Source organism: Pristiophorus japonicus, chromosome 17 (genome assembly GCF_044704955.1).
Source record: "Pristiophorus japonicus isolate sPriJap1 chromosome 17, sPriJap1.hap1, whole genome shotgun sequence".
NCBI lineage: Eukaryota > Metazoa > Chordata > Chondrichthyes > Pristiophoridae > Pristiophorus > Pristiophorus japonicus.
Genome location: NC_091993.1, coordinates 15,742,628 through 15,767,639, shown reverse-complemented (window position 1 = coordinate 15,767,639; position 25,012 = coordinate 15,742,628). Strand labels below are relative to the sequence as shown.

Here is a 25,012-nt window from a genome sequence, read left to right as displayed (position 1 = left end):
GGCCAGACCGGGTAAGGGTGGCAGATTTCCTTCCCTAAATGACATCGGTGAATCAGATGGGTTTTTGATGACGATCCAGTTGTTCCATGGTCACCATTACTGATACTAGCTTTGTATTCCAGATTATTTACCTGAATTTAACTTCTCCAGCTGCCATGGTGGGATTTGAACCCTTATCTCTGGATTAGTCTAGGCCTCTGGATTATTAGTCCAGTAACAACAGCTCTGCAACCGTACTCGATTTAAATACATTGAATCCAGTGATTTGTATCTTGGTAAATTGCACTAATTACTGAATTCAAGTATGCAACAGAATGTGAAGAAAAAAAAGCTTTGGATTGAATGATTATGGGGATGCTCAAAATATCTTGTTTGCTTGGAACAAAATTGAATGAAGTAGTACAACATCAACAGCGCACCAAGGGGCAAATCAAAATTGATCATTTAAAGATGGCATTCAGTTACTGATTATAAAAACAGGTGCATTAGATAGTGTACTATATTAACATGTGTTCATTAATATGCTGCATTGCCAGTTGCAATGATTCTGGAACGGTCTTGTGACATATCTAATATGGCTTACCATGGATATTAGTGAGTATTAATTTAATTTTTCTTTAAATATATTCATTTGCATTCTTGCTTTCTCAATGCAACAGACCATAGTTCAGGACCTCCTCCCCCTCCCCCCAAATGAGAACCAAACCAATATTTATAGATAATTTTATTTCTATTTTGCAGATCTCAATTGCTTTCTAAAAAGGCAATTATCATTCTGATTAACCTAATGATACATAATGGGCAGCTTCTCCCAGTTACATTTCATTACTACAGAGTAGGAATCAGTTACAGTGCCAACTGAAAAGCATTATAAATAATGGAAATAAATTCCACAGGTGGAATTACCGGACATCTATTCTACAGCCAAGTTATGTGTGCTCAGAATAACCGCTAGTTCAGACATGCCATTAGGCCCGACTGTTTGGATACTGCAAATGGCAATCTGGACTGTGTTGCCAACATTATCAGCCCAGCAATGTTTGGCCATAGGAGATACGATTTCTGTGAAGTATTGTCACAGAAGTTAGTACAGCATTTCAAACCATTTTTGACTGTGGTATTTGATGATGCAGTTTCCCCAGCACATCTGAAAACCTGCCATGCGAATTTGGTAAATATCACATCCCATTGAGGCTAGATATTCAGAGTTTAGTGGTTTGCAAATCCAGCTGAAGCGCTTTTCCAGTGCTGAATTACACTGTTATAAGATAACTATCTCTGCAGGAAAAATTATTGACTTCAGGAGTGAAAAGCAGTTTCAACTCATTTAAGTACCGAGGGGAGTTCAGGGTGGACTCCCTCATTAGCTAATACAGGTATATTTATTTCCTCATTTGTGGAATTCAATGATTGTAAAAGGGTTAAAACCACTTGCTAGTTGCAATCTCAAAAGGCAAGGTTTACATCAGGACTGCTGTATTCAACACCTAACTCTATAATGCATTAGTAACCTACAGTATAGGTAGATTTGTTAAGGTGCAAATTCCTGACATATCCATCAGTGAGGCGTCTCTCCAATATATGAAGTGAAGTAATCAACACAACCTCTAACAGTACCAACTTTGACCAATGTAAAAGCTTAGGAATCTTTGATCTGGGAGGCTGTAAGCTGAAGAATGTCAAAGCCTCACCATGTTAGCCATAAGGCTCCATTTGTGCAGCTAGGAATCAGGTCTTCTGTACTGTTATTTTAATAATTATCTTTCTCAATCATGGGATTTAACTGGCACTGATGAGTGATAAGCTACAGCGCAGCTAGTTACAGCTGAATCATACATTAGCCTTGCGGGGTACGTGCATTTTATGGGATATTGTTTACCAGATTGCACATACTAGTATGCGAGCCGTTCTCAGACATCAGGTGCTCAATAATCACAATTAGTTTTTAATTATACAAGTTCTGCTCCAATCCCTTCAGATTCTAGACAGTTGAGTAAGCCTTACACAAGGTGTAATAGTCAAGAGAAGGAACCAAAAGCAACTATTCTTGGTTGCTTGCAACAGAAGCAATTTTTGATTTGATGCAGAACTTTAAAGAAAACACTGCTGGATTTTAGGTAGTTCTCATGACATGCAATCAGACCAATAAAAACAGAAGGAACAGAACTAAGGGTTGCTTTTGTACGGCGTAGGACATTGTTCCAGCAGATCTACCCAAGTGGAAGTCTTCAAGGCATCCATGGAATTTGACACCTACTCAGTCAAGTACCATGTTTTGGGACAGAAAAGAAAAACTAACAGGTTTTTGAATTTTATTCTATCCTTGGCTTCAGACCTAAAGGGACGGTTTCAGCAGTAAAACATCAGTGAAAGGCCAAGAAAGCTCAAGAACAGTCGTCGCAATAAATAAATGGTGCTAATCTGCTAGCCACAAAAAGTTACAAGAATTCCATCCAAGTAAAAAGCTCTTTGTAGGCCCATTATCATGATTACTAGAACTTGGGTTGGAAGGGGGGGTGGGGGGGGGGGGGGGGGAGGAGAGGAGATAAAAGTATAACCATGTATTTAAATAATATTTTACACAAGTAACTGAATTGTAGCATCATTGTAGGCTGGTGTCTAGTAAATACTTGTGAAAGATGTTCCTAATATTCTGCAATTATGAAAGATGTGCTGAAAAAAAAGGATCCAAGTGGTCTTAAGACTCATGTTTATATACAGGTTAATAAAAACTATTAGCAGAAAAAGCCCAAAAGATTTGTAAAATCATGAACCTACAGATCAAGATACTTCTCATATCAGTAATTAACATTATTCAAGTTGACGTTTGATAAGTTGTTGCTTAGTAAAAACATGTCTTCAATCTCAAGCTTGGATATTCTCTATTCTAGTGAAATGATTAGTTATGTTCTTCAAAGAAAGCACACAAAAAACAAGACAGGACCCTGGATCCAGCTTTGTAATGAGGAAGACTAAGAATTTTTTTAAGTGTTTGGGGAATTTTACTTACCAGTTTTGGGAGCCTTCAGGCTCTACCTTTAAAAGCTACACTGTGCACTTGTTTACAAACTCGCAAAAAAGAACCGGCTACAGTCATGGGAAGCTTATTCTCAACAGTGTTCAAAACTGAGGAAATACTTATAATTTGGCACCGTTACTAGTTGGAAATGCTGGTGCTATGAAAGTCAAGAAGAATTACTTGGAATAAGAGATGCATTAGAGCATTAAGTGTGCATTTAATACAGCTATGTTTTGACATTTCCCATTTCAAACACTTTCCTAATGGGGTTAAAGTTACTTCTGCGCAAACTCATTTTCGAGCTAGATACATGTCTCCAACTAGTACCAACACATCTTATCAGAAAAAAAATGGTAACTACATTAAATTCCATTATGTTATTAAAGAATCTCTTTCTCCTCAGTTGCAACACATTTAAATACGATAATTAGCATTTCTGATGCATAGCAGGAATGTTTCAAACCCTCGCGTATGGATTTTATTACAATGTAACTTAATCTTTGCATTTTTAAAATATGTTTCCTGATTAGCAGTGGGGACGACACAATTCCCATTAATATTTAGAGATGATTTTACCCTTTCTAATCAAACTTCAGATTGCTCTTACTATAGGGGATTTCTTGGACTTCAGCCTTAAAAAAAAACAAACGTTTGCCATTTCATTGTCTAAAAACCATGTTTAGAGTGCATTAACATAGAAAATCGCATCCAAAATGGAGGCAACCTTTTCTATTCATAATAAGTTGCATACCATTGAAAGTATTGAACTGTGAAAGACTATTTTAATATTGTCAAGATACTATATTGGAGAATTTTTGGTTACAAAATATACTGAACTTTGACATTAAAACAGTCAAATGATTTGATTTTTTTAATGAAATGCTTAACAATGTCATAATTAAGGCACATTGTTAAGTAAGATGAAACGATTAAATAAAACTGCTATGTATTTGCATGTGGTTTCACCTATCTGCTTCTGCTTAATTTATAAGTCAAAGATAGAAAATGGAGGTAGATTTCTAATTTGTTTAGTGAATTCACCATTCTTTAATTCCCTCCCCAAAGACAGAAACATGCAAGAGAATAATGAGCCTGCAGAGTCAAGCAAGGCTAGTAAAGTACCTTTTTTCTCCCCTGTGAAAGGCACAAAATCCTCCCTGTCCTTATACTCCAAGGCCTCCTTCTCCAAGAATGTTAGAAGTTGATCTCTATCATAGGGGCCTGTTGGGGTTTTGACAGTCTGGTCCTTCTGACGAAAACCTGCTGGCAAGAGTGCATGCTAGGACAGTAGAAAAAACACTATTTTAGAAGACTAAACACACCATATCAAACATCATTTTAACATGTAGATACACAAAAAATAGGCTCAAGCTTTAGAAATAGCATAAGTAAAGCTGACCATCTTTTTAAATATACCATAACTTATAGAAATAATGATAAACAGAATATGAAAATATCTCAGATTCAGAATGTTAAAAGGCATGTGGCTGCCACTGAACACCTAGAGATCAGAACAATATGAACAATGACAAGATGCAAATGGTACAAATGTAGAAGTGAGCCTTGTTCTGCCCGGCTTTTTTCTTCCTTGCTGCTCCCCAGCAATGATTAACATATTAAACTTACTGTGGAGTGCGCGCGCTTGTGTTATAGTGCAGCTATCCAAATATTAATGAACTGACGAGGATACCACTGAATTGGGTATGTGGAGAGATGGGGGGGGGGGAGGGAGAAAGGAGAAGGAGATATGGCTAATTGTATTGCATCAGTCTCCGTAAATCAGAGACTTGGGGGGGGGGGGGGGGAAAGCTAGAATTAGAAGAGGATGTTTACCATAATATAAATATACACATACATATGCTATCATATACACACTATGCATACATAACAGCTTGAAATTGACTGCCAAGGATTGAGGGTGGAAAGAGGAAGAAAAAAAGCAAAAAATCAGAACCAGACCCATTTCTATATTTGTACTGCTCCTAATTGCACTCCGTTTATCGATTATTGAAGTTATCCATTGTCTGCCTAATAGCGCATCACTATTATACGGAGAAAGGAACCATGCATTAGTGGACCAATGAGGACGCCATCTAATGTCCATTTTCTTCATATCTCAGGACATTTCTCCAATAAAAAGGTGCTTATATAAAAGCAAATTGTTGGAAGTTAAAATGCACATATGCCTTCAATTTTTCCACATCTCCCCATAACATTAGTTATCTGCGACACCATCCCCAAGCACCATATATGGAATACATTAAATTGCTAATTATATTTTCCCTCATGAGCAAAGGAAATAGTTTTTCTCAAAAAAAAAGCTACTTTTTCTCTGGCATCTTATACAATATGCAGTGTACCTCACTATTCCCCATCATGTCAACAATGCTCTCATGACATTAACTTTGGTGTCCAAAAGCTTCAGGGTCTGTGTTACATTAGACTTTTGCTCCTCTCCCTGTTCCTCCAACTCCATCCCCCAACAGCCACACGCTCCTCAATATTAGTGGAATGGACGAGAGCAGAGGTATGAGTGTTTTTCTAACATTGAACATTTGCAGGGAGTGTGTGTGATTAGAGGTGATTGAGTAAATGGCCACATGTAAATGTACACACCTCAAACAAAAATAAAATAATTGGATCTCACTCAAGGTACAGGATTTAATGTAGATGTGGAGACTGGTTTTGAAAGTCTGGGCATTAACTTGTACCAACCCTCAGACACCCTGGCAGATGCATGGGGCAAGTACTTTCAATGCATCACTAAAATCACAGCCAACACAAGCTGCAACAAAAAATTATATAATTTCATTTCTAGCAGCACAATCATGGTAATTGGTGGGTGGTGAAGGGAATCATCCATGCAACTGAATTGTTGATCAGTTATGTTGCTGTGGGAAAATGCCAAAAATCAAAAGGCAGTTGGAGGGTAGGTTAATGGGAAAAGGAGTGAAAGGAGCATTTATATAGTGTTCCCACGTAATAATTCAAGTTAGTTTTACGTAACAGCATAACATAGGTGGTAATGAGCTTCCTGTGTGGAGTTTAAGGTTGCTTAGAGCATGATCCAAAGCTTATTTATCTTAATTCATAATTCTTTTTCTAAGTTTTTATTAAATATTTCTGTTAACCAACCTCATGACGACCACTTTTTCCAGAGATAGTGTCTGTTTGGATATTAATGTTTCCAAAAATAGATGTCAAATAGCTATAATTATTTTTGAAGCGATATTAAGTCCAAATAGACACTATCTCTGGAAAAAGTCATCCAAAATTTCAATCCCCACCTCTGGATCCAGCTCCTCAAGGGCAGTTTCCAGCTGCTTCAATTCTGCCTCGCTCAGTTTGTCCAGAAGCTCATCCTCATCAATATCCTTGTACTTCTCCAGTTCCTTTTTGAATGGCAGCGCCATCTCTTCAGCAACAGTAACTTGTGACTTTATTCTGCGGCAATCTAACAATTCAATCTTTAACCAGATATGTAGATTTCTGCCAAAGAAAAGTGCAAAGAAATATTTTAAACCAGTGCAAAGCTTTTCCAAATTACATTTTGATGCTGGAAAAAGGGGATTCAAGCTTCTGAAATATAAATCTGTAGCAAGGCTAAATAAAATTTAACATTTTTCCAAACATATGATAAATTAAAGAAAATGCCTCTGAAACAAGTAGGCAGTATTGTACCTACTTTGCAGACAGCATTAACTGTTACACAACCCAAACAATTCGATAGTTAGCAACATGAAGCCTCAGGAATCAGCCTCGATTCTGGTAGCACTCATGCCTCTCAGCCAGAAGGCCATAGGTTCAAGCCCCACTCCAGAGATTGAATAGATAACATAAATAGGAGGAGTAGGCCATACAGCCCCTCGAGCCTGCTCCGCCATTCAATATCATGGCTGATCAGATCATGGACTCAGCTCCACTTCCCTGCCCACTTCCCATAACCCCTTATCATTTAAGAAACTGCCTATTTCTGTCTTAAATTTATTCACTGTCCCAGCTTCCACTTTAATCTAGACTACTAAGTATTAAGGGAGTGCTGCACTCTCGGAGTTGCCGTCTTTCAAATGGGACATAGAAACATAGAAAATAGGTGCAGGAGTAGGCCATTCGGCCCTTCTAGCCTGCACCGCCATTCAATGAGTTCATGGCTGAACATTCAACTTCAGTACCCCATTCCTGCGTTCTCGCCATACCCCTTGATCCCCCTAGTAGTAAGGACCTCATCTAACTCCTTTTTGAATATATTTAGTGAATTGGCCTCAACAACTTTCTGTGGTAGAGAATTCCACAGGTTCACCACTCTCTGGGTGAAGAAGTTCCTCCGCATCTCGGTCCTAAATGGCTTACCCCTTATCCTTAGACTGTGACCTCTGGTTCTGGACTTCCCCAACATTGGGAACATTCTTCCTGCATCTAACCTGTCTAACCCCGTCAGAATTTTAAACGTTTCTATGAGGTCCCCTCTCATTCTTCTGAACTCCAGTGAATACAAGCCCAGTTGATCCAGTCTTTCTTGATAGGTCAGTCCCGCCATCCCGGGAATCAGTCTGGTGAACCTTCGCTGCACTCCCTCAATAGCAAGAATGTCCTTCCTCAGGTTAGGAGACCAAAACTGTACACAATACTCCAGGTGTGGCCTCACCAATGCCCTGTACAACTGTAGCAACACCTCCCTGCCCCTGTACTCAAATCCCCTTGCTATGAAGGCCAACATGCCATTTGCTTTCTTAACCGCCTGCTGCACCTGCATGCCAACCTTCAATGACTGATGTACCATGACACCCAGGTCTCTTTGCACCTCCCCTTTTCCTAATCTGTCACCATTCAGATAATAGTCTGCCTCTCTGTTTTTACCACCAAAGTGGATAACCTCACATTTATCCACATTATACTTCATCTGCCATGCATTTGCCCACTCACCTAACCTATCCAAGTCGCTCTGCAGCCTCACAGCATCCTCCTCGCAGCTCACACTGCCACCCAACTTAGTGTCATCCGCAAATTTGGAGATACTACATTTAATCCCCTCATCTAAATCATTAATGTACAGTGTAAACAGCTGGAGCCCCAGCACAGAACCTTGCGGTACCCCACTAGTCACTGCCTGCCATTCAGAAAAGTACCCATTTACTCCTACTCTTTGCTTCCTGTCTGACAACCAGTTCTCAATCCATGTCAGCACACTACCCCCAATCCCATGTGCTCTAACTTTGCACATCAATCTCTTGTGTGGGACCTTGTCGAACGCCTTCTCAAAGTCCAAATATACCACATCAACTGGTTCTCCCTTATCCACTCTACTGGAAACATCCTCAAAAAATTCCAGAAGATTTGTCAAGCATGATTTCCCTTTCACAAATCCATGCTGACTTGGACCTATCATGTCATGTCTTTCCAAATGCACTGCTATGACATCCTTAATAATTGATTCCATCATTTTACCCACTACCGATGTCAGGCTGACCGGTCTATAATTCCCTGTTTTCTCTCTCCCTCCTTTTTTAAAAAGTGGGGTTACATTGGCTACCCTCCACTCCATAGGAACTGATCCAGAGTCAATGGAATGTTGGAAAATGACTCAACGCATCCACTATTTTCAAGGCCACTTCCTTAAGTACTCTGGGATGCAGTCCATCAGGCCCTGGGGATTTATCGGCCTTCAATCCCATCAATTTCCCCAACACAATTTCCCGGCTAATAAGGATTTCCCTCAGTTCCTCCTCCTTACTAGACCCCCCGACCCCTTTTATAACCGGAAGGTTGTTCGTGTCCTCCTTCGTGAATACCGAACCAAAGTACTTGTTCAATTGGTCCGTCATTTCTTTGTTCCCCGTTATGACTTCCCCTGATTCTGACTGCAGGGGACCTACGTTTGTCTTTACTAACCTTTTTCTCTTTACATATCTATAGAAACTTTTGCAATCTGTCTTAATGTTCCCTGCAAGCTTCTTCTCATACTCCATTTTCCCTGCCCTAATCAAACCCTTTGTCCTCCTCTGCTGAGTTCTAAATTTCTCCCAGTCCCCAGGTTCGCTGCTATTTCTGGCCAATTTGTATGCCACTTCCTTGGCTTTAATACTATCCCTGATTTCCCTTGATAGCCACGTTAAACTGAGGCACCATCTGCCCTCCGGTGGATGTAAAGGATCCCATGGTACTCTTCAAAGCAGCGGCGGAATTCTTTTGGAGTCCTGGTCAATACTTATCTCAATCAACATCACTAAATCCAATTACCTGGTCATTTCTCTCACTGCTGTTCATGGAATTTTGCTGTATGCAAATTGGTTGCCGCATTTCCCTTCATTACAATCGTAGCTACACTTGGAAAAACGAATTAATTGGCTGTGAAGCACTTTAGGACATCCTTAGGTTATGAACAGCACCATATAAATGCAAGTTCTTTCTAAAGCAACTAAAGACTTCAGCAAGTGTGATTTTTAATGCAAATAAAGTGTGAATTATAAAGTTCCATTCAAGTTAACTTTTGACGCACTGCTTTTGTTAAAATGTCTAATGATTGTGCAAAGATAATGATTGCTGTCAATTTAAGTTGATGTCAATAGGGCAGTAAACTCACTTTCCCATCCAAAATAGGAATCATGTACCAGATCATGGTTGTCAATCTGGAAAATCAAATTAACATTCTGGCTCCAAAAAAAGAGCCCTTTTAAAGGTTTGCGAAGAGTGCCAATTTAATCTCACGCCATTGGTTAGAAATTGAAGGACTGCCAGTACCTTAATACTGCAACACTGAGCAGGGCATTGCCTGCAAATAATTAAATCTTTACACTACGCATCCCCAGCATCTGGCATTACATATTACATACTAGAGCCAACTCTCTTCAGCTCCTCTCATTTCCTACCAAATAAAAAAAAGTCACGCAACAGGTTACAAGCAAATACAAGTTTGGGTTTTATTTGAAGTATACAGTAATGCTCCCCTTGGGTCAGTATTAGGACCACTGCTTTTTTTTGATATATATTAATGACCTGGGTATACAAGGCAGAATTTCAAAATTTGCAGACAACACAAAACTCGTGGAGGATAGTAACAGGCTGCAGGACATAGGCAGACTGGTGAACTGGGCAGACGCAATTTAATGCAGAGAAGCTTGAAGAGATGTATTTTGGTAGGAAGGATGAGGAGAGGCAATAAAAACAAAATGATACAATTTTAAAGGGGGTGCAGAAACACAGACCTGGTGTTCCATGCACACACATCTTTGAATGTGATCAGACAATGAGAAGGCTGTTAAAAAAGCATGTGTGATACTTTGCTTTATAAGCAGAAGTCTAGAGTGCAAAAGTGAGGAAGTTATGCTCGACCTTTTATAAATCACTGGTTAGGCTCCAGCTAGAGTATTGTGTCCAATTCTGGGCACTACACGTTAGGAAGGATGTCAAAGCCTTGAGCAGGCAGAGGGGATTTACTAGAATGGTACCATGAATGCAGAACTTCAGTTACATGGAGAGACTAGAGAAGCTGGGGAGGGGTGATTTAATAGAGGTGTTCAAAATCATGAAGGATTTTGATAGGCAAAAAGGAGAAACTGTTTTCAGTAGGAGGGTCAGTAACCCCAGGACAGAGATTTAAGGCAATTGACAAAAAGAACCAGAGGCAAGACGAAGAGAATTCTTTTTACACAGCGAATGGTCATGATCTGGAATGCACTGCTTGAAAGGGTGGTGGAAGCAGATTCAATAATAAACCTTCAAAAGAGAATTGGATAAATACTGGAAGGGGAAACATTTGCAGGATTATTGGGAAAAGACAGGGGGAAATGGGAATGAGCCAGCAAGGGCACAATGGTGCAAATGTTTAATTAGAGGGCAGAGGATAAAACAGGACAAATTATTTCATTTTGGGTGTGCACCAAGTCAGTTTTTTCCACTTCAGACACTGCAGAGATAATTTTACGAGTCTGGGTTGTTGCTGGGAGTCTTACCTGCACACAGCACATTTTAAAAATTGGGGAATGCAGTGAAATGAAGTGCATTCCACTTGTATATCATATTTTGTGGGAGGTGAGAGGAGGGGGAGGAGAGGGAGGAAGCATTAAATACCTTACCACCCCTCTCTATGCCAACTGTCCAAAAATCAAACAATTTTCATTATACATCTGCTTTCTGTTGGAACTTCACTGAACACTTCAGTCCTAAGTTCCATTTAGATATACAAATGATTCAAATATACACAAACACTGCATGTTCAGCAATAAACAGGCAAAGATGTTTTATATAAAATGAAAATGATTCAAATGAATTTCTGATACATTACATTGATCAATACCAGACCTTTATTAAACAGTACATTATATGAAGTTACACAAAAGAACCTGAATGATTAGGCCACACTGAAAAACAGCAAGAACACCTGGGAATGTTGTGGATATCATGGTATTACTCTGACGAGAGAAATAGACAACAAATGGATTAAACAACTACTTGGATAATGAGCCAAGCCAGAAAATGGACTTTGCTCAGAAGCAGGCTAACATAGGTCCACCAGTAGCACGCTCATGTTGGTTTACCACAATTGGAACAAAAATGTATAAGCATTGCTTCAGTAAAAGCTTGAAATTTATTTCAGATGCAAGACAATTCCTGTTCTTTTTGTTTAGCAAGTAGAACAGTCTCCAAAGTGATTGCATATATACTCAAAGCTTCAGCACATCTCTTAAGCTCTTGGATCTGCTCAACTAACAAAATCAAAACTAGATTCATACAGCACTCAAGGCACAAAACACCCTTCACTTTATCAGAACAATCTACAAGGATGCCACTGTGACTGATACTAACTCAAAAGGCAGCTACAAGATTGCTGTAGTACTCTGTAGGAAACAGACATGAAACTTTCTACAATTAGGCTAAATTCCAGTCTCAAATTTTCTGTGCAGTTTACAGGCTCACCATAAGCACCAAGAAAAGCAGCACCATCCCCTTAAAAAAAGAGCCTAGCACAGGGCAGCCTTTAGGTCTAGTGTATAATTTCTGCTGTGAATACAACAGGGAAAACAAATGCAATGTGATGTTATAGTGAAGCATTCCTATCCAACCCAGTAGGGATCGACATTATAGATCAAGGGAACAGTTTCACACGACAGTATAAAATGCCAATGTCAGTTTTATAGCACTTCAATTTTTACATTATATACTGGTAGAAAAACAGTTTCACTATATTTACATAGTGATGTCATCGTCATACAAAGATGTACACTATATTAAATAATCCTTGCAGGTAATTTCATCTATCAAAAGGTTTAGGAGGAAGTATTCGGCTCAAACCTTTATCAAGTTTACCGTGAAGCATTTACAACCACAAGCCTTTCTGCCAACTCATGACCAAAGATTCTAAGTTAGGTTTTGGTGTTCACATCAAGCTTGACACTTTTTTGTTACTAGCCCCTTTTTGTGGCTTTGATCATTTCCCAGTTCAATTCACTTTTGCCCAGTTTTTTTAAAAACACAGCCGTTCAAAGATTTCAGGTCTCTTCTGGCACAAGGCACCAACAGATGGGGTTTGGTGGATTTGAAACCAATTTCCACATACTAGTACCAACGTTCCCCCTAAGGTGCGCGGTTGCACATCAATCGCAAGGTCCCACTCACCAGCTGCTGCCACTGGAAGAGTCCACGCAAGAAAAGAGGGAACTGACTACAATTCCTAAAATGCATATACAATGGATCCAGTCGGGCATTAATTCAGCACTACTCAAATTATGTACACTCCCTGCAGAGCTACTTAGTAGTCATTCTAATACCTATTGTATTGATAATCAAATTGAGTCATTATTTCAATTATACTTCAAATAGTAGAACTATTCTTAACCATGCTTAGATTTGCATTTCCGCAGTTATGCAAAAGTTAGAGCACATCTAAAGTTTAAACTTTGAAAATAAGCAACTACTGGAAGTCAACGAGTTACAAATAACTTATCCTTATCTCGTGTGCATTATTTTCTATTACCAACCAGCAGCAATGGCAGAATTTAGTTTTAAAAGGTTACAAGATCAAGTTAAATATTAAATATTGTGCAAGATTACAGTATAGCATGTTTACCACACACCTGCTGTATAGCCCCACAAACTTAGTGATGAAGTATATGTGGATAAAGCAAGGTGGCCAAGGCCTAAAATATGAAGAATGGGAGGTCAAGCAGCAAGTGCTAATTGCAAAAGTAAGCACAACTTAAATGCTAACATTCCCCAAAAGTAGTGATTGGAACAATATTTTCAGAAAGACAGGAAGGGGAAAAAAAAGCTTGAAATTGTGACTGACCGATTTCATTGCACTTAAACGGCTACATGTCACAGGTAGAGAGAAAAAAGTTTAACAGTAAGCATAGTTCACAGTGCATTACTTTAGAGGTATCCAACACATGGCCCTGTGGTCAAATCCAGCTCAAAAACTCGTCTTCCTGCCCCCACTTTTCACTAAGCATGCAAAGCCCTTCAAATTTCCACGGGGTGGCAGGTATGGGATCTGTTGTGTGCGCGCGCGCGAGCGAGAGAGAGAGAGAATCTCAATTTCTGTACAGGTAGATTTGAACTTGTATAACAGAGCTTACATGTTTGGATAATCACGCAGCCCATTCTGATTTTGACATAACTACCTGGCACCAGGCTCCAAAATGTTAGACATCCCTGATTTAAAGTATGCATCTCCCTTTAGTACATGAAGCACAAATGTGTCAGGTTGCTAGCATGAGAGCAACTGCAAATTAGATTCCTCTTTGCAATTTGACTTGATGCCAATAACCAGAAATAAACCCAAATGACCACATAACCAGCAATGAAATGGATGTTGAAGAATAACGAAACTTAATAAAATATAATGGTTGATTATTAAAACTAAAAACTATTAGCTTCCACATTTAAAGAAAAACATAAGGATCACAAAATGGACAATGGTGCTCAGGGTCGTTTGGAACTTTTTATATTCAGTAAACCAAAGCAGTTTGATAGAAAGCTCAGATTTCCGTTCTGGGAATATTCAGTTGAACAGATGTTACAGCTAAAGAAAGGGTAGAAACAAAACAATAAAAAATGGGAATTGCATGCATCAGGTTCCAAATGGGAGTTTGCTCCCTGCCAGAAACATTATCTCACAATCCCACTCAACATTTTTGTTGAGGAATTTGTTGGCCTGTAGTTAAACAGTGGTCTTCCACTTCATCAAGTGTAATTTCCAAGCCAACTTTGTTTGCTTATAGCTAGAATATCAACTGATCAAACCACTGCCCTTCCGAAAAGTTTGCTTTCAATGACTAAATTTTCTGATGTTACCGACCTCATATCATATTAAAGAAATCACCGAGTAGGGATGTACAACAAATGCTGCAAGAGCCAGACGTGACATGTTTGCAACATGGTTTAACTCTTGTATATTGGCACAAAGTCATTGCTTTTGCAGTTGTCAGAGGTTTGAACAGCTTCAGTCACAACTAGACAAAAGGTAATGAAGCAAAAACTGAGCCATGGGACACAATTTACATCACACAAATTAATAGTCAAGTTGAGTAAGTTATGGTCAGCACCGCAACTGACCAGAGATCATGCCCCACAGCTCTGTGTTCACAAACTTTAACATATTGGCCCAAGTTTCGTCCCGCGGCGAAAACTGCGCCTAAAAAAAGTCCGATATTCGAGCTCGATGTCTGCTTGGCGCGGCGCGTTCTTCGCAGCAGGGGGCGGAGCCTAACACGCGCGCCGATTTTCTAAGTAGCAGGGGGCGGGTACAATTTAAATTAGCCTTCGTGGTGCCGGCAACCCTGCGCGTGTGCGTTGGAGCGTGCGCGCATGCGCAGTCTCACAAACATTGGCACTCGGCCATTTTTAAAAAGACTGCAGAAAAAGTGAAGATTTGTTTCTTGGACCCTGCAAAGGCTTGTAATTTAATTTTTTTTGATATTTCTGTGTGAGGGAGTGCTTTTAGCAGCACTGCTGAATAAATCACCTGCTGAAAGAGTGAGTTCAGCTTTTCACTGCTAAACTTGCAGAACCAGTGCTGCATTGGTGCATGCAAATTAAGGACTGTGTGTTTGGAGAAATAAGAGTGCCAATTCAACTTTGCAATGGATCAACGTCCACCAAGAACAAAGAATTTCTTGCATGAGGAAGTGGAGATATTAGTCAACGTAATTGAGCAGAGATGGCAGGAGCTAGATACCAGGAGCTAGATACCAGTAACAGAGGTCGCATAAAAGTGCCACCAAAAGAAATGAAGAAACACTGGAACCAAGTTGCAGAAGATTACTGCGCAGTGTTGCATACCAGGAGATCTGGAGGTAATTGTAAAAAGAAATGGCACGACCTTGGTCAAGTAGTTAGTGTAAGTAATATTTCCCATTTTTAATTTAATCGTAATTGTAACCTGGCTATCTGTATGTCCCACCTTGCAGACGGACACACTCTGAAAAGTTATATTTTACTCTTAGCAGAAGAAATTGGCCCACAACAAAAGGGAGGCAACTCGGACAGGAGGAGGCGTGCCCAATCTGCATCCACTGACACCCTTGGAACAAAGGGTAGCTGCTATGATGAGTCGTACATGGAAAAAAGCAATCGGTACAGCACAAGCTGGGCCCGCACGCGAGGAAGAGGGCAAGTCCTGAAAATGCATCATGGCCCTTTAAATCAACCTGCTGCCTGGCCTGCTATGTGAGAGAGTACTCATGCCACCCACCCAGCCCCCTCCCTTGCTGTTCTGATGTATTTTGCAGAACATGATGATGACGACGACGACGACGACGACGACGACGCTGCTGCTGCCAACCCTGAGGATCCTGAGGGTACAGAACAAGAACCAGTACAACCAGCTGCGGACAATCCAGACTGGATGATGGCAGCGATGACAAATGTCTGCAGGGGAGAGCTTCCAATTTAATGTTTATGAGCCCCCATCAAGGGGCATCAGAGTTTCAACCCCTAGCATAGGTCTTGCGTCCACCTTCCATGGTTTCGCTTCCGATGTTGCGGGTCCCAGTGGTGCTGCTGGTATAATGCAGCATTCTAGTCAGTGCACTACCGTCCGAGCCTGCGCCTCCCTCTCGCGTAGGTTCTGGTTCCACCTACTATGGTTTTGATTCCAACGCTTCGGGTCCCAGTGTTGCTGCTGATATCATGGAGCAGTTTACACCCCTTCGTCCAACATTCCAGCCCACGGCTCGCACTCAAGTGCTGTCGTCTGGAACACCGAGCGCCCTACCGTTCCAGCCCGAGCCTCTCTCTAGTTCTGCCGTCTGCAACACAGACCATCCCACCATTCCAGCCTGAGCCTCTCCCTCCAGTTCAGCCGTCTGGAACACAGAGCGTCCCATAGTCCCAGCCTGCGCCTCCCTGTATCGTGGTTCCGCTTGCAACACCGAGCGTCCCACCGTCCATGCCCGCGCCTCCCAGTGTAGTGGTGCCACAAGGCAGACCCAGGCAGAGGAGAAGGAGATTGAAGACACGCTCTCCTGAGATGCAGCGTGCAACAGATGCAACTCAGGTTGTGGCATTGGGTATGGAGACCAATGAGTTTACCCGATCACTCATCGGTGGCGTCAGTGCAGTAGGTGAAGAGTTGACGGTCCTGACGGGAGAAATAGCAGTAATGACACAGGAACTTAGGGAGGGAATGTCCGAGGGAGTGCAATCGACGGCACAGGCAGTCAGGGAGGGCATGCAAATGATGGCACAGGCCATCAGGGAGAGCATGCAAGTGTCGGCACAGGCCGTCAGGATGGGCCTGGTTGAGGTAGCTGCTGCAATAAGGGCACACAGCCCAGCCAATCAAATGACACCCCCATGAGGAAGTGAACATTCACGGAGATATGGATGAGACATGGTTGCAGTCTTTCTTTGCTGCTTTTGTTCTTGATGTAGCTGTAGTAGCGTTTTTCAAATTGAAATTGTTTTGTAAGTTTTGTAACTTTACAACTTATAAGGGATCTTATGGTTTTTAAGTGATCTTATAGTGTAAATGCTCTCGCTTTTTTTGTATCTTATTTAATTTTGCACCTAAAAAGTGATCCTGAAGTTTAAGTGTTCTTCAGAGTGTAAGATTTTTCACAATGAAACGGTTTTGTAAGTTTTGTAATTTTACAACATAAGTGATCTCAGGGTTTTCAAGTGATCTTATAGTGTAAATGCTCTCACATTCTGTAAATTATTTAATTTTGCATCTAAAAAGTGATCTTGAAGTGTAAGTGATCTTAAGAGTGTAAAATTTTTCACATAAAAAGTGTTTTGTAACTTTACAAGTTTTTAAGTGATCTTCAAGAGTCATATTAAAAAGTATAGTTTGATACAACAAATATTTTTAGAGTGACGTTAACTTTTCAATAAAATATTTTTTCATTAAAACGGTTTCATGTTCCATTAACACAACACAACGTAGGAACAACTGCAAAGAATAAACATGTCCATATGCAAAAGTGGTCGCAGAGCCCTCAGGCATCAGTAGTTGAAGTGTTCACGGATAAGCTGCTGGCGCAAGTCTCGAGCAATCGTTAAAGGGGCACGATGGACAGCCCTCCTCCGACCTCGTGCTTCGGCATCAGGCACTTGCATGCTTTCCTGATTGTCGTTATCATCCACATCCTGCTCTTCCGTAATACTATCATGCACTGGACCCTCACGTCGGTCTTCGGGTTCCACTACCAGCTCCTGCTGCCTCATGATGGCTAAGTTATGAAGCATGCAGCACACAACAGTGAAGTGACCGACAATCTGGGGAGAGTATAGCAAGTGTCCTCTGGAATGGTCCAGGCATCGGAATCGCTGTTTCAATATGCCAATCGTCCTCTCAATGATGCTGCGCGTCGCAATGTGCGCCATGTTGTATTGACGGTCAGCTTGTGTCAGTGTCACGCGTATGGGCGTCATGAGCCAGGTGGTCAGGCCGTACCCTTTGTCTCCCAGTAGCCAGCTCTGCCCTTCTGGCTGCTGCTCAAACATGTCAGATAGAACGCTGTCGCATAGGATGAACGCATCGTGGGTGCTGCCAGGCTATCTCGCATCGACTGACATGATGCGCTGCTTGTCGTCACACACGAGCTGCACATTGATAGAGTGGAAACCTTTCCTATTTCGGTACTGCTCAGATTCCTCCACAGGTGCTCGCAAGGCTATGTGGGTACAATCAATGCAGCCCTGTACCTTTGGGAAGCCGGCAATCCTGAAGAAGCCCACAGCCCTCTCATGGATCGCTTGTGCAGTCATTGGGAAATTGATGGTCATTCCTTCGCGCATAAAGTGCAGCCGTGACCTGGTAAACGCAGGCATGTATTGCACGTTGAGAGATGGCACACACATCTCCAGTTGTAGCCTGAAACGATCCTGAGGCATAGAAAGAAAGTGCAGCTGTTACCTTCACTTCAACAGACAAAGCAGTTGTCCTTCTGCTTCTGGGCTGCAAATCTGCTTTCACCATATCACAGATCTCAGTGACAACTTCTCTGCGAAAACACAGCCTTTTCACACAATGTCCAGGTACGAGCGCCTGGTTCGATATTGTCGACGTGGGTAAGGTCTCCTGCCCATCAACCTACGGGCTACGACGTTCCTGGTGCGGTGAGCTCTAATCAATTCTCTATGCAGTGAATTGATGGCAAACCATTGTATAATACGTGGTGCTGACAATGCAGCACCCATTCTGCAAATTTAAATATAACTGTTGATGTGGCTGCCTCTCCCTGTCCAAATGGCCTCAGTCCCCCTCACAGCTCGAAGGCTGCTGCTGTATCTTCGGCTGCTGTCGAGCCACTGACGCCGCCCCTAAAGCGTGGCCGAATGGCCTCAAGCACCATAAAGAGCTGCGTGTCAGGTGTTGATTCTTCGGCTGCCGGCCAGCCAGACGCCGCTGATATCTCATGGCCGAATGGCCTCGGGTCCGTCCGGTGTTGCTTCTTCGCGGCCAGCCACGAAGAGAACGAAGGCCTGCCTCAAGCACTGCAGCTCAGCTTGAAGCTTGCTGCCGCTGCCGTCGAGACACTGACGCCACACCCCTGCCTGTCTCCAACATGAAAGGCCTGCCTGAAGCACAGCAGCTCGAAGGCTGGTCCTACCTGTGTGAAATAGCAACATGGTTTATTTAATCTTTTCTTTGCTTATAAATTTTTATTCAGGTTGGATTTATTTGCATAATATTTGTATAAGTATAACTAAGGATTGATTGTAGAATTTAATGACTTCCCTCTCCCCCCCCCACCCCCACCTCGTTCCCTACGCCTAATTTGTAACCTACGCCTGATTTTCTAAAGTGTAGACAAGGTTTTTTCGAGCGTACAAAAATCTTCACTTACTCTATTCTAAGTTAGTTTGGAGTAAGTTTTCACTGACGAAACTTTGAAAACAGGCGCAAGTGGGCCGGACACACCCCCTTTTGAAAAAAAAATTCTGTTCCAAAGTGAAACTGTTCTAACTGACTAGAACTGGAGCAAACTAAATGTCGAGAATTCCGATTTCTAAGATACTCCGTTCTACACCAGTTGCTCCTAAAAATCAGGAGCAAATCATGTGGAAACTTGGGGCCATTAGTAGTGGTTTGATAAAACTCTTCCCATAGTGCACTCTAGTCTTAATTGCGATATTTACTACAGACATGATCTTATTGAATGGCGGAGCAAGCTCAAGGGACTGTATGGCCTACTCCTGCTCCTATTTCTTATGTTCTTAAAAGTATGAAGAGATGTGTTTTGCATTATAGTTTAAAGCATTGGAGAATAACTAAATCAAATTTCAGCAACTATTCAATCGTGAACCCAAATTCTCAATAGAGCAGAGACCAGATTCAAAGGGTTTTGGATCTTTGTCTCAAGCGCTCATGTTAAAGAAATTCCCCCTGGATGTCAATATATCACTGAAGGCAAATGTTGTCCCAGAAAACGATTGGGAGGGGGTGGGCCAATTACACCAACCTGTATGACTAAATTCTGTTAAAGAGTTTTAAAATTTTTGAACTCATGATGTAAAAACTTAATAGCAATTGACAGAATTTATTTTACTGGATCACTGCCTAATTCTTTGCAAGTAGCAATATTTCTGTATTCTACCCAATTATATACTCAGCATTCCATGTTATTTTAATATTTAACTTAATGCAATTCAGTCCATTAAGACATCCTTATGTGGGAAGTGGTGATTTACAGGAATTAAACATCTGGATGCTGCAGGGCTAAATAAAGTGCCTCCTGAGCAGCACATGCATAGATTTTGGTGTGCAAGTTTGCTCCCTCTTCTGTTATCAAAGCCAGTTTTGTTCCTAGCTTTGTAGTCTACTTTAATTAGTTATAAATATTAAGCTCTTATTGGACATTATAGTCTTTCAATTCATGATTTTGCCTTTTCATGGACTAAACGGAACTATTTTAATACTCCTGAATAATTGCCATAATTTCTACTAGAATTATATGCCCACCTGAGATTGCACCCATGAAGATAAAGTGGTGAATAGTTATATCAATGGCTCACTGTACCAGAGATGACTCACTCCGTGGCCCATCTTAATGCAAATACTTTTGCACATATTACACCACAATCTGTAAAGTATGCATTACACACAGATCAGGCCACACTGCTTTTATCCATCAGTAATTTAAAAGGGAAGGTTAACCGAAAAAAATGCAAATTACACAGTACCTTCTAAATTGCTTACAGTACATTTACTGAACAAAGTTAGAGATGATGTGGAACAAACTTCAGGCTTTCATTAAAAGAAATTGTAGCAAATTTTCTTACCTATATCTGAAACTCAAAGCACTATTTGAAAGAAAAGTAGACAAACTTGCCAGAGTTTGTCGTTAGTGGAAATTTTCTGCTGCTTCGACAAATTGATTCTGGGTATATTCTGCAAGTCCAATTTTTAAATTTCACTTCAGAATTAGTTACTGCAGAAAGATTTTTTGACCTCTTAATCAATATTAATTGCATATTTTTAGGTTAACCGTCCCTTCTAAATTACTGATGGATAAAAGCAGTGTGGCCTGATCTGTGTGTAATGCATTAATTAATGCTCCAATACATGTTTATAGTTATTTAAAGAGCAACTGTCATGTATTTAACTATCATTGTAACCCATGTATAAGCTGACCCAAGTTGTACACCTTGAGAACATTGGCCACAAGGGGTGAACTTGTAGGAGACACTCCTAACCTGGACTTTCAGGTATAAAGGGGAAGCTCCACCCACCATCACTTGAGGTCTCGGTAATAAAGGTAACTGGGGTCAGTGACCTTCTCTCAAGTTTGGGCCTTGTGCGCATTTATACTGTATAGCAAGGACAGATCATTGGCGACGAGAAACTGGGATTTAAACCACGCGAGCATGGTCACTACCAGCACAGAAAAGAGGTACTGTGTTGGTGATGATTGGGACAACTTTATTGAGAGACTACAGCAAAGGTTTGTCACTAAGGAATGGTTGGGACAGGATTTGGCCGACAAATGCAGGGCTCATCTGACGGTTTGTGGATCCAGTACGTACTCTCTGATGAAGGACCTTCTAGCGCCAGAGAAGCCGGCGGACAAGACATTCGAAGAGCTCAGTAAGTTGATTGGGGAACACCTTAAACCAGTGAGCAGCATGCACATGGCGAGACACCAGTTTTACACGCAACGGTGGCGAGAAGGGCAAAGCGTTCCAGACTTCGTGGCATATCTCCGGCGACTGGCGAGCCTATGTAAGTTCCCAGATGCATGCAGAGTGGAGATGCTGCGAGAATTTTTTTTATTGAAGGCATCGGGCACACTGGGGTTTTCAGGAAATTGATTGAGACCAAAGACTTGACCTTGGAAGCAGTGGCTCGGATAGTCCAGATATTTATCTCGGGAGGAAGAGACCAGAATGATGTATGACAAAAATCTTGGCTCAAATGCGGCAAATGATCAGGGAGTCAACATTGTTAACGCGGCACACAATTCTCTCGGCAGACAAGGACAATTGGACATGCCCCAGCATGTAGTCAAACACAAAGGGGGAATTCAACAGAGACAATGGCTAGCTGAACGGTGATTCATGCCATCGCAATGAACAATGCGGTTATCAACACCTGTTAATGGTGCGCTTAAGGACAGTTACAGAGAGTCAGAGATAATCGACTGGTAATGGACCTTTTGTTTCCAACAACGGGGCCTCCAGCTCATGCTGGAGGTGTGGAGGCAAACACCCAGCCAGAGCTTGCAGGTATCAGCAATATATCTGCAGAAACTGCAACGTCAGTGGTCACTTGGCACGAATATGCAGGAAGCCTGCAGCCAGGTTGATGTACGAGGAGGACGGGCCTGATGCAAGCCCTACGAGGCCAAATGAATACTGGGGGAAATCGCTGGAAGCTGAAGTTCAGCGAGTTCATGTGGAGCACATATACAGTTCATATACTAGGACGCCACTGATAATGATGAAAGTGCTCCTCAATGGCATCCCAGTATTAATGGAGCTAGACACGGAGGCCAGCCAGTCCCTGATGAGTATCAAACAGTTCGATAGGTTATGGGTGCCCAAGGCCAGGAGGCTAAAATTATTGCCGATTGATGCACAGCTACGGACATATACAAAGGAGATAATTCCGGTGCTAGGCAGCGCCACGGTAGTCGTGACCCACAAAGATTCAGAGAACAGGTTGCCACTCTGGATTGTCCCGGGGGATGGTCCCGCACTACTGGGGAGGAGTTGGCTTGCTGTCATGAACTGGAAATGGGGCGATGTCAATGCAATTTCTTCTGTGGAGCGAGTATCATGCTCATAGGTCCTGGACAAATTTGACTCATTATTTCAACCCGGGATCGGCACTTTCATGGGGGCCAAGGTAGTGATTCACATAAACCCAGATGCCAGGCCAGTACACCACAAGGCCAGTGCAGTACCGTACGTGATGCGGGAAAAAATAAAACGTGAATTGGACCGCCTGTTGAGGGAAGGCATCATCTCGCCAGTCTAATTTAGTGACTGGGCAAGCCCGATCGTGCCAGTGCTCAAGGCGGATGGGTCGGTCAGGATATGTGGCGATTACAAGGCCACCATCAATCAGGTGTCACTCCAAGACCAGTACCCGCTGCCGAGAGTGGAGGACCTCTTTGCGACACTATCCGGTGGCAAACTTTTTTCAAAATTGGACCTGACCTCAGCTTACATGACCCAGGAGCTGGTAAGTGAATCGAAGAAGCTGACCACCATCACAACACACAAGGGGTTGGTTGAGTATAACATATGCCCGTTCGGGATTCATTCGGCTGCCTCGATCTTTCAGTGAAATATGGAAAGCCTCCTCGAGTCGATTCCAAGAACGGTGGTTTTTTATGACGACATCCTCATCACGGGTCACGAAACTGAAGAACACCTCCACAACCTGGAGGAGGTGCTACGCAGACTGGACCGGGTAGGGCTGCGACTGAAAAAGGCGAAGTGCGTCTTCTTAGCTCCAGAGGTAGAATTCCTGGGGAGGAAGGTAGCAGCAGACGGGATCGGAACTACTGCGTCCAAAACGGAAGCGATCCAGAGAGCACCCAAACCCCGTAACACAACAGAGCTGTGTTCGTTCCTGGGGCTCCTGAACTATTTTGGTAACTTTCTTCCCAAATTGAACACGCTGTTAGAGCCGCTACATGTGCTCCTACGCAAATGTCGCGATTGGGTCTGGGGGGACAGCCAGAAAAGGGCTTTTGATGGAGCATAACAAATTGCGTGCTCTAACAAAATTATATGACCCATGTAAGAAACTTGTTTTAACGTGCGATGCCTCATCCTATGGGGTCGGGTGTGTGTTGCAGCATGTGAATACCAATGGCCAGTTCCAGCCGATAGCTTATGCCTCCAGAAGTCTGTCCCAGGCAGAAAGGGGCTACAGGATGGTAGAAAAGGAAGCACTAGCATGTGTATATGCATTAAAAAAAATGCACCAGTACCTGTTTGGCAGGAAATTTGAGCTGGAGACAGATCACAAACCCCTAACGTCCCTTTTGGCAGACAAGGCCATAAATGCGAATGCATCGGCCCGCATACAGAGGTGGGCACTCACGTTAGCCATCTATGACTACACAATTTGGCACAGACCAGGCACTGAAAACTGCGCCGATGCACTCAGCAGGCTTCCACTAGCCACCACTGAGGGGGCAACTGAGCATGATGCTGAGATGGTCATGGCTGTTGAAGCTTTTGAAAGCGAAGGCTCACCTGTGACAACCTGTCAGATTAAAGTCTGGACAAATAAAGACCTGCTACTATCTTTAGTTAAGAAATGTGTCCTGAATGGGGACTGGGCAGTCACGTACAGGGCATGCCCTGAGGAATTTAAACCGTTTCATAGGCGCATGGATGAATTCTCGATTCAGGCCGATTGTCTACTGTGGGGAAACCAATTAGTCATGCCCCAGATGGGCAGAGGTGTTTATCAGAGAACTTCACAATGAGCACCCGGGTATTGTCATGATGAAGGCAATTGCCAGGTCACACATTTGGTTGCCAGGGATAGAGGTAGACCTGGAACTTTGTGTTCACAGGTGCAACACGTGCGCTCAGCTGGGCAACGCACCCAGGGAAGCCCCCCCCTTAGCCCCTGGCTCGCCAAGCCATAGTCACGCATCCATGTGGACGACGCAGGTCCTTTCATGGGAAAAATATTTTTGGTTGTAGTAGACGCGTACTCCAAATGGATTGTGTGCCATTTTAAATTCAAGCACATCCTGCGCCACGGTAGAAAGTCTACAGGCAATGTTCGCTGCCCATGGTCTACCTGATGTCTTGGTTAGCGACAATGGCCCGTGTTTCACAAGTACTGAATTCCAAGTCTTCATGGCAGGCAATGGAATCAACCATGTCAGAACGGCACTGTTTAAGCTGGCCTCAAACGGCCTGGTGGAACGAGCAGTGCAGATAATCAAATGAGATGCTCAGAATCCAAGGGGGTTCCCTACAAAGCCGCTTATCACGCCTCCTGTTGACTAATAGATCCCGACCACACTCGCTCACAGGGGTTCCACCCGTAGAGCTGCTAATGAAAAGGACGCTCAAAAC

The 25,012-nt window shown here is 42.3% G+C and overlaps 1 protein-coding gene across 2 annotated transcripts in view; it reads right to left on the bottom strand.

Annotated features, from left to right (window-relative positions):
• Positions 1-25,012, bottom strand: part of tmod2 (tropomodulin 2) — an 80,290-nt gene that overhangs the window by 33,112 nt on the left and 22,166 nt on the right. For both annotated transcript variants that reach the window (XM_070858420.1, XM_070858421.1), the window contains exons 2-3: positions 6,307-6,508; positions 4,142-4,298 (exon numbers count right to left, since the gene is read on the bottom strand). In XM_070858420.1, coding sequence (XP_070714521.1) covers positions 4,142-4,298; positions 6,307-6,432 — 283 coding nt within the window. In that variant the 5' untranslated portion in view covers positions 6,433-6,508. The remainder of the gene's footprint in view (positions 1-4,141; positions 4,299-6,306; positions 6,509-25,012) is intronic.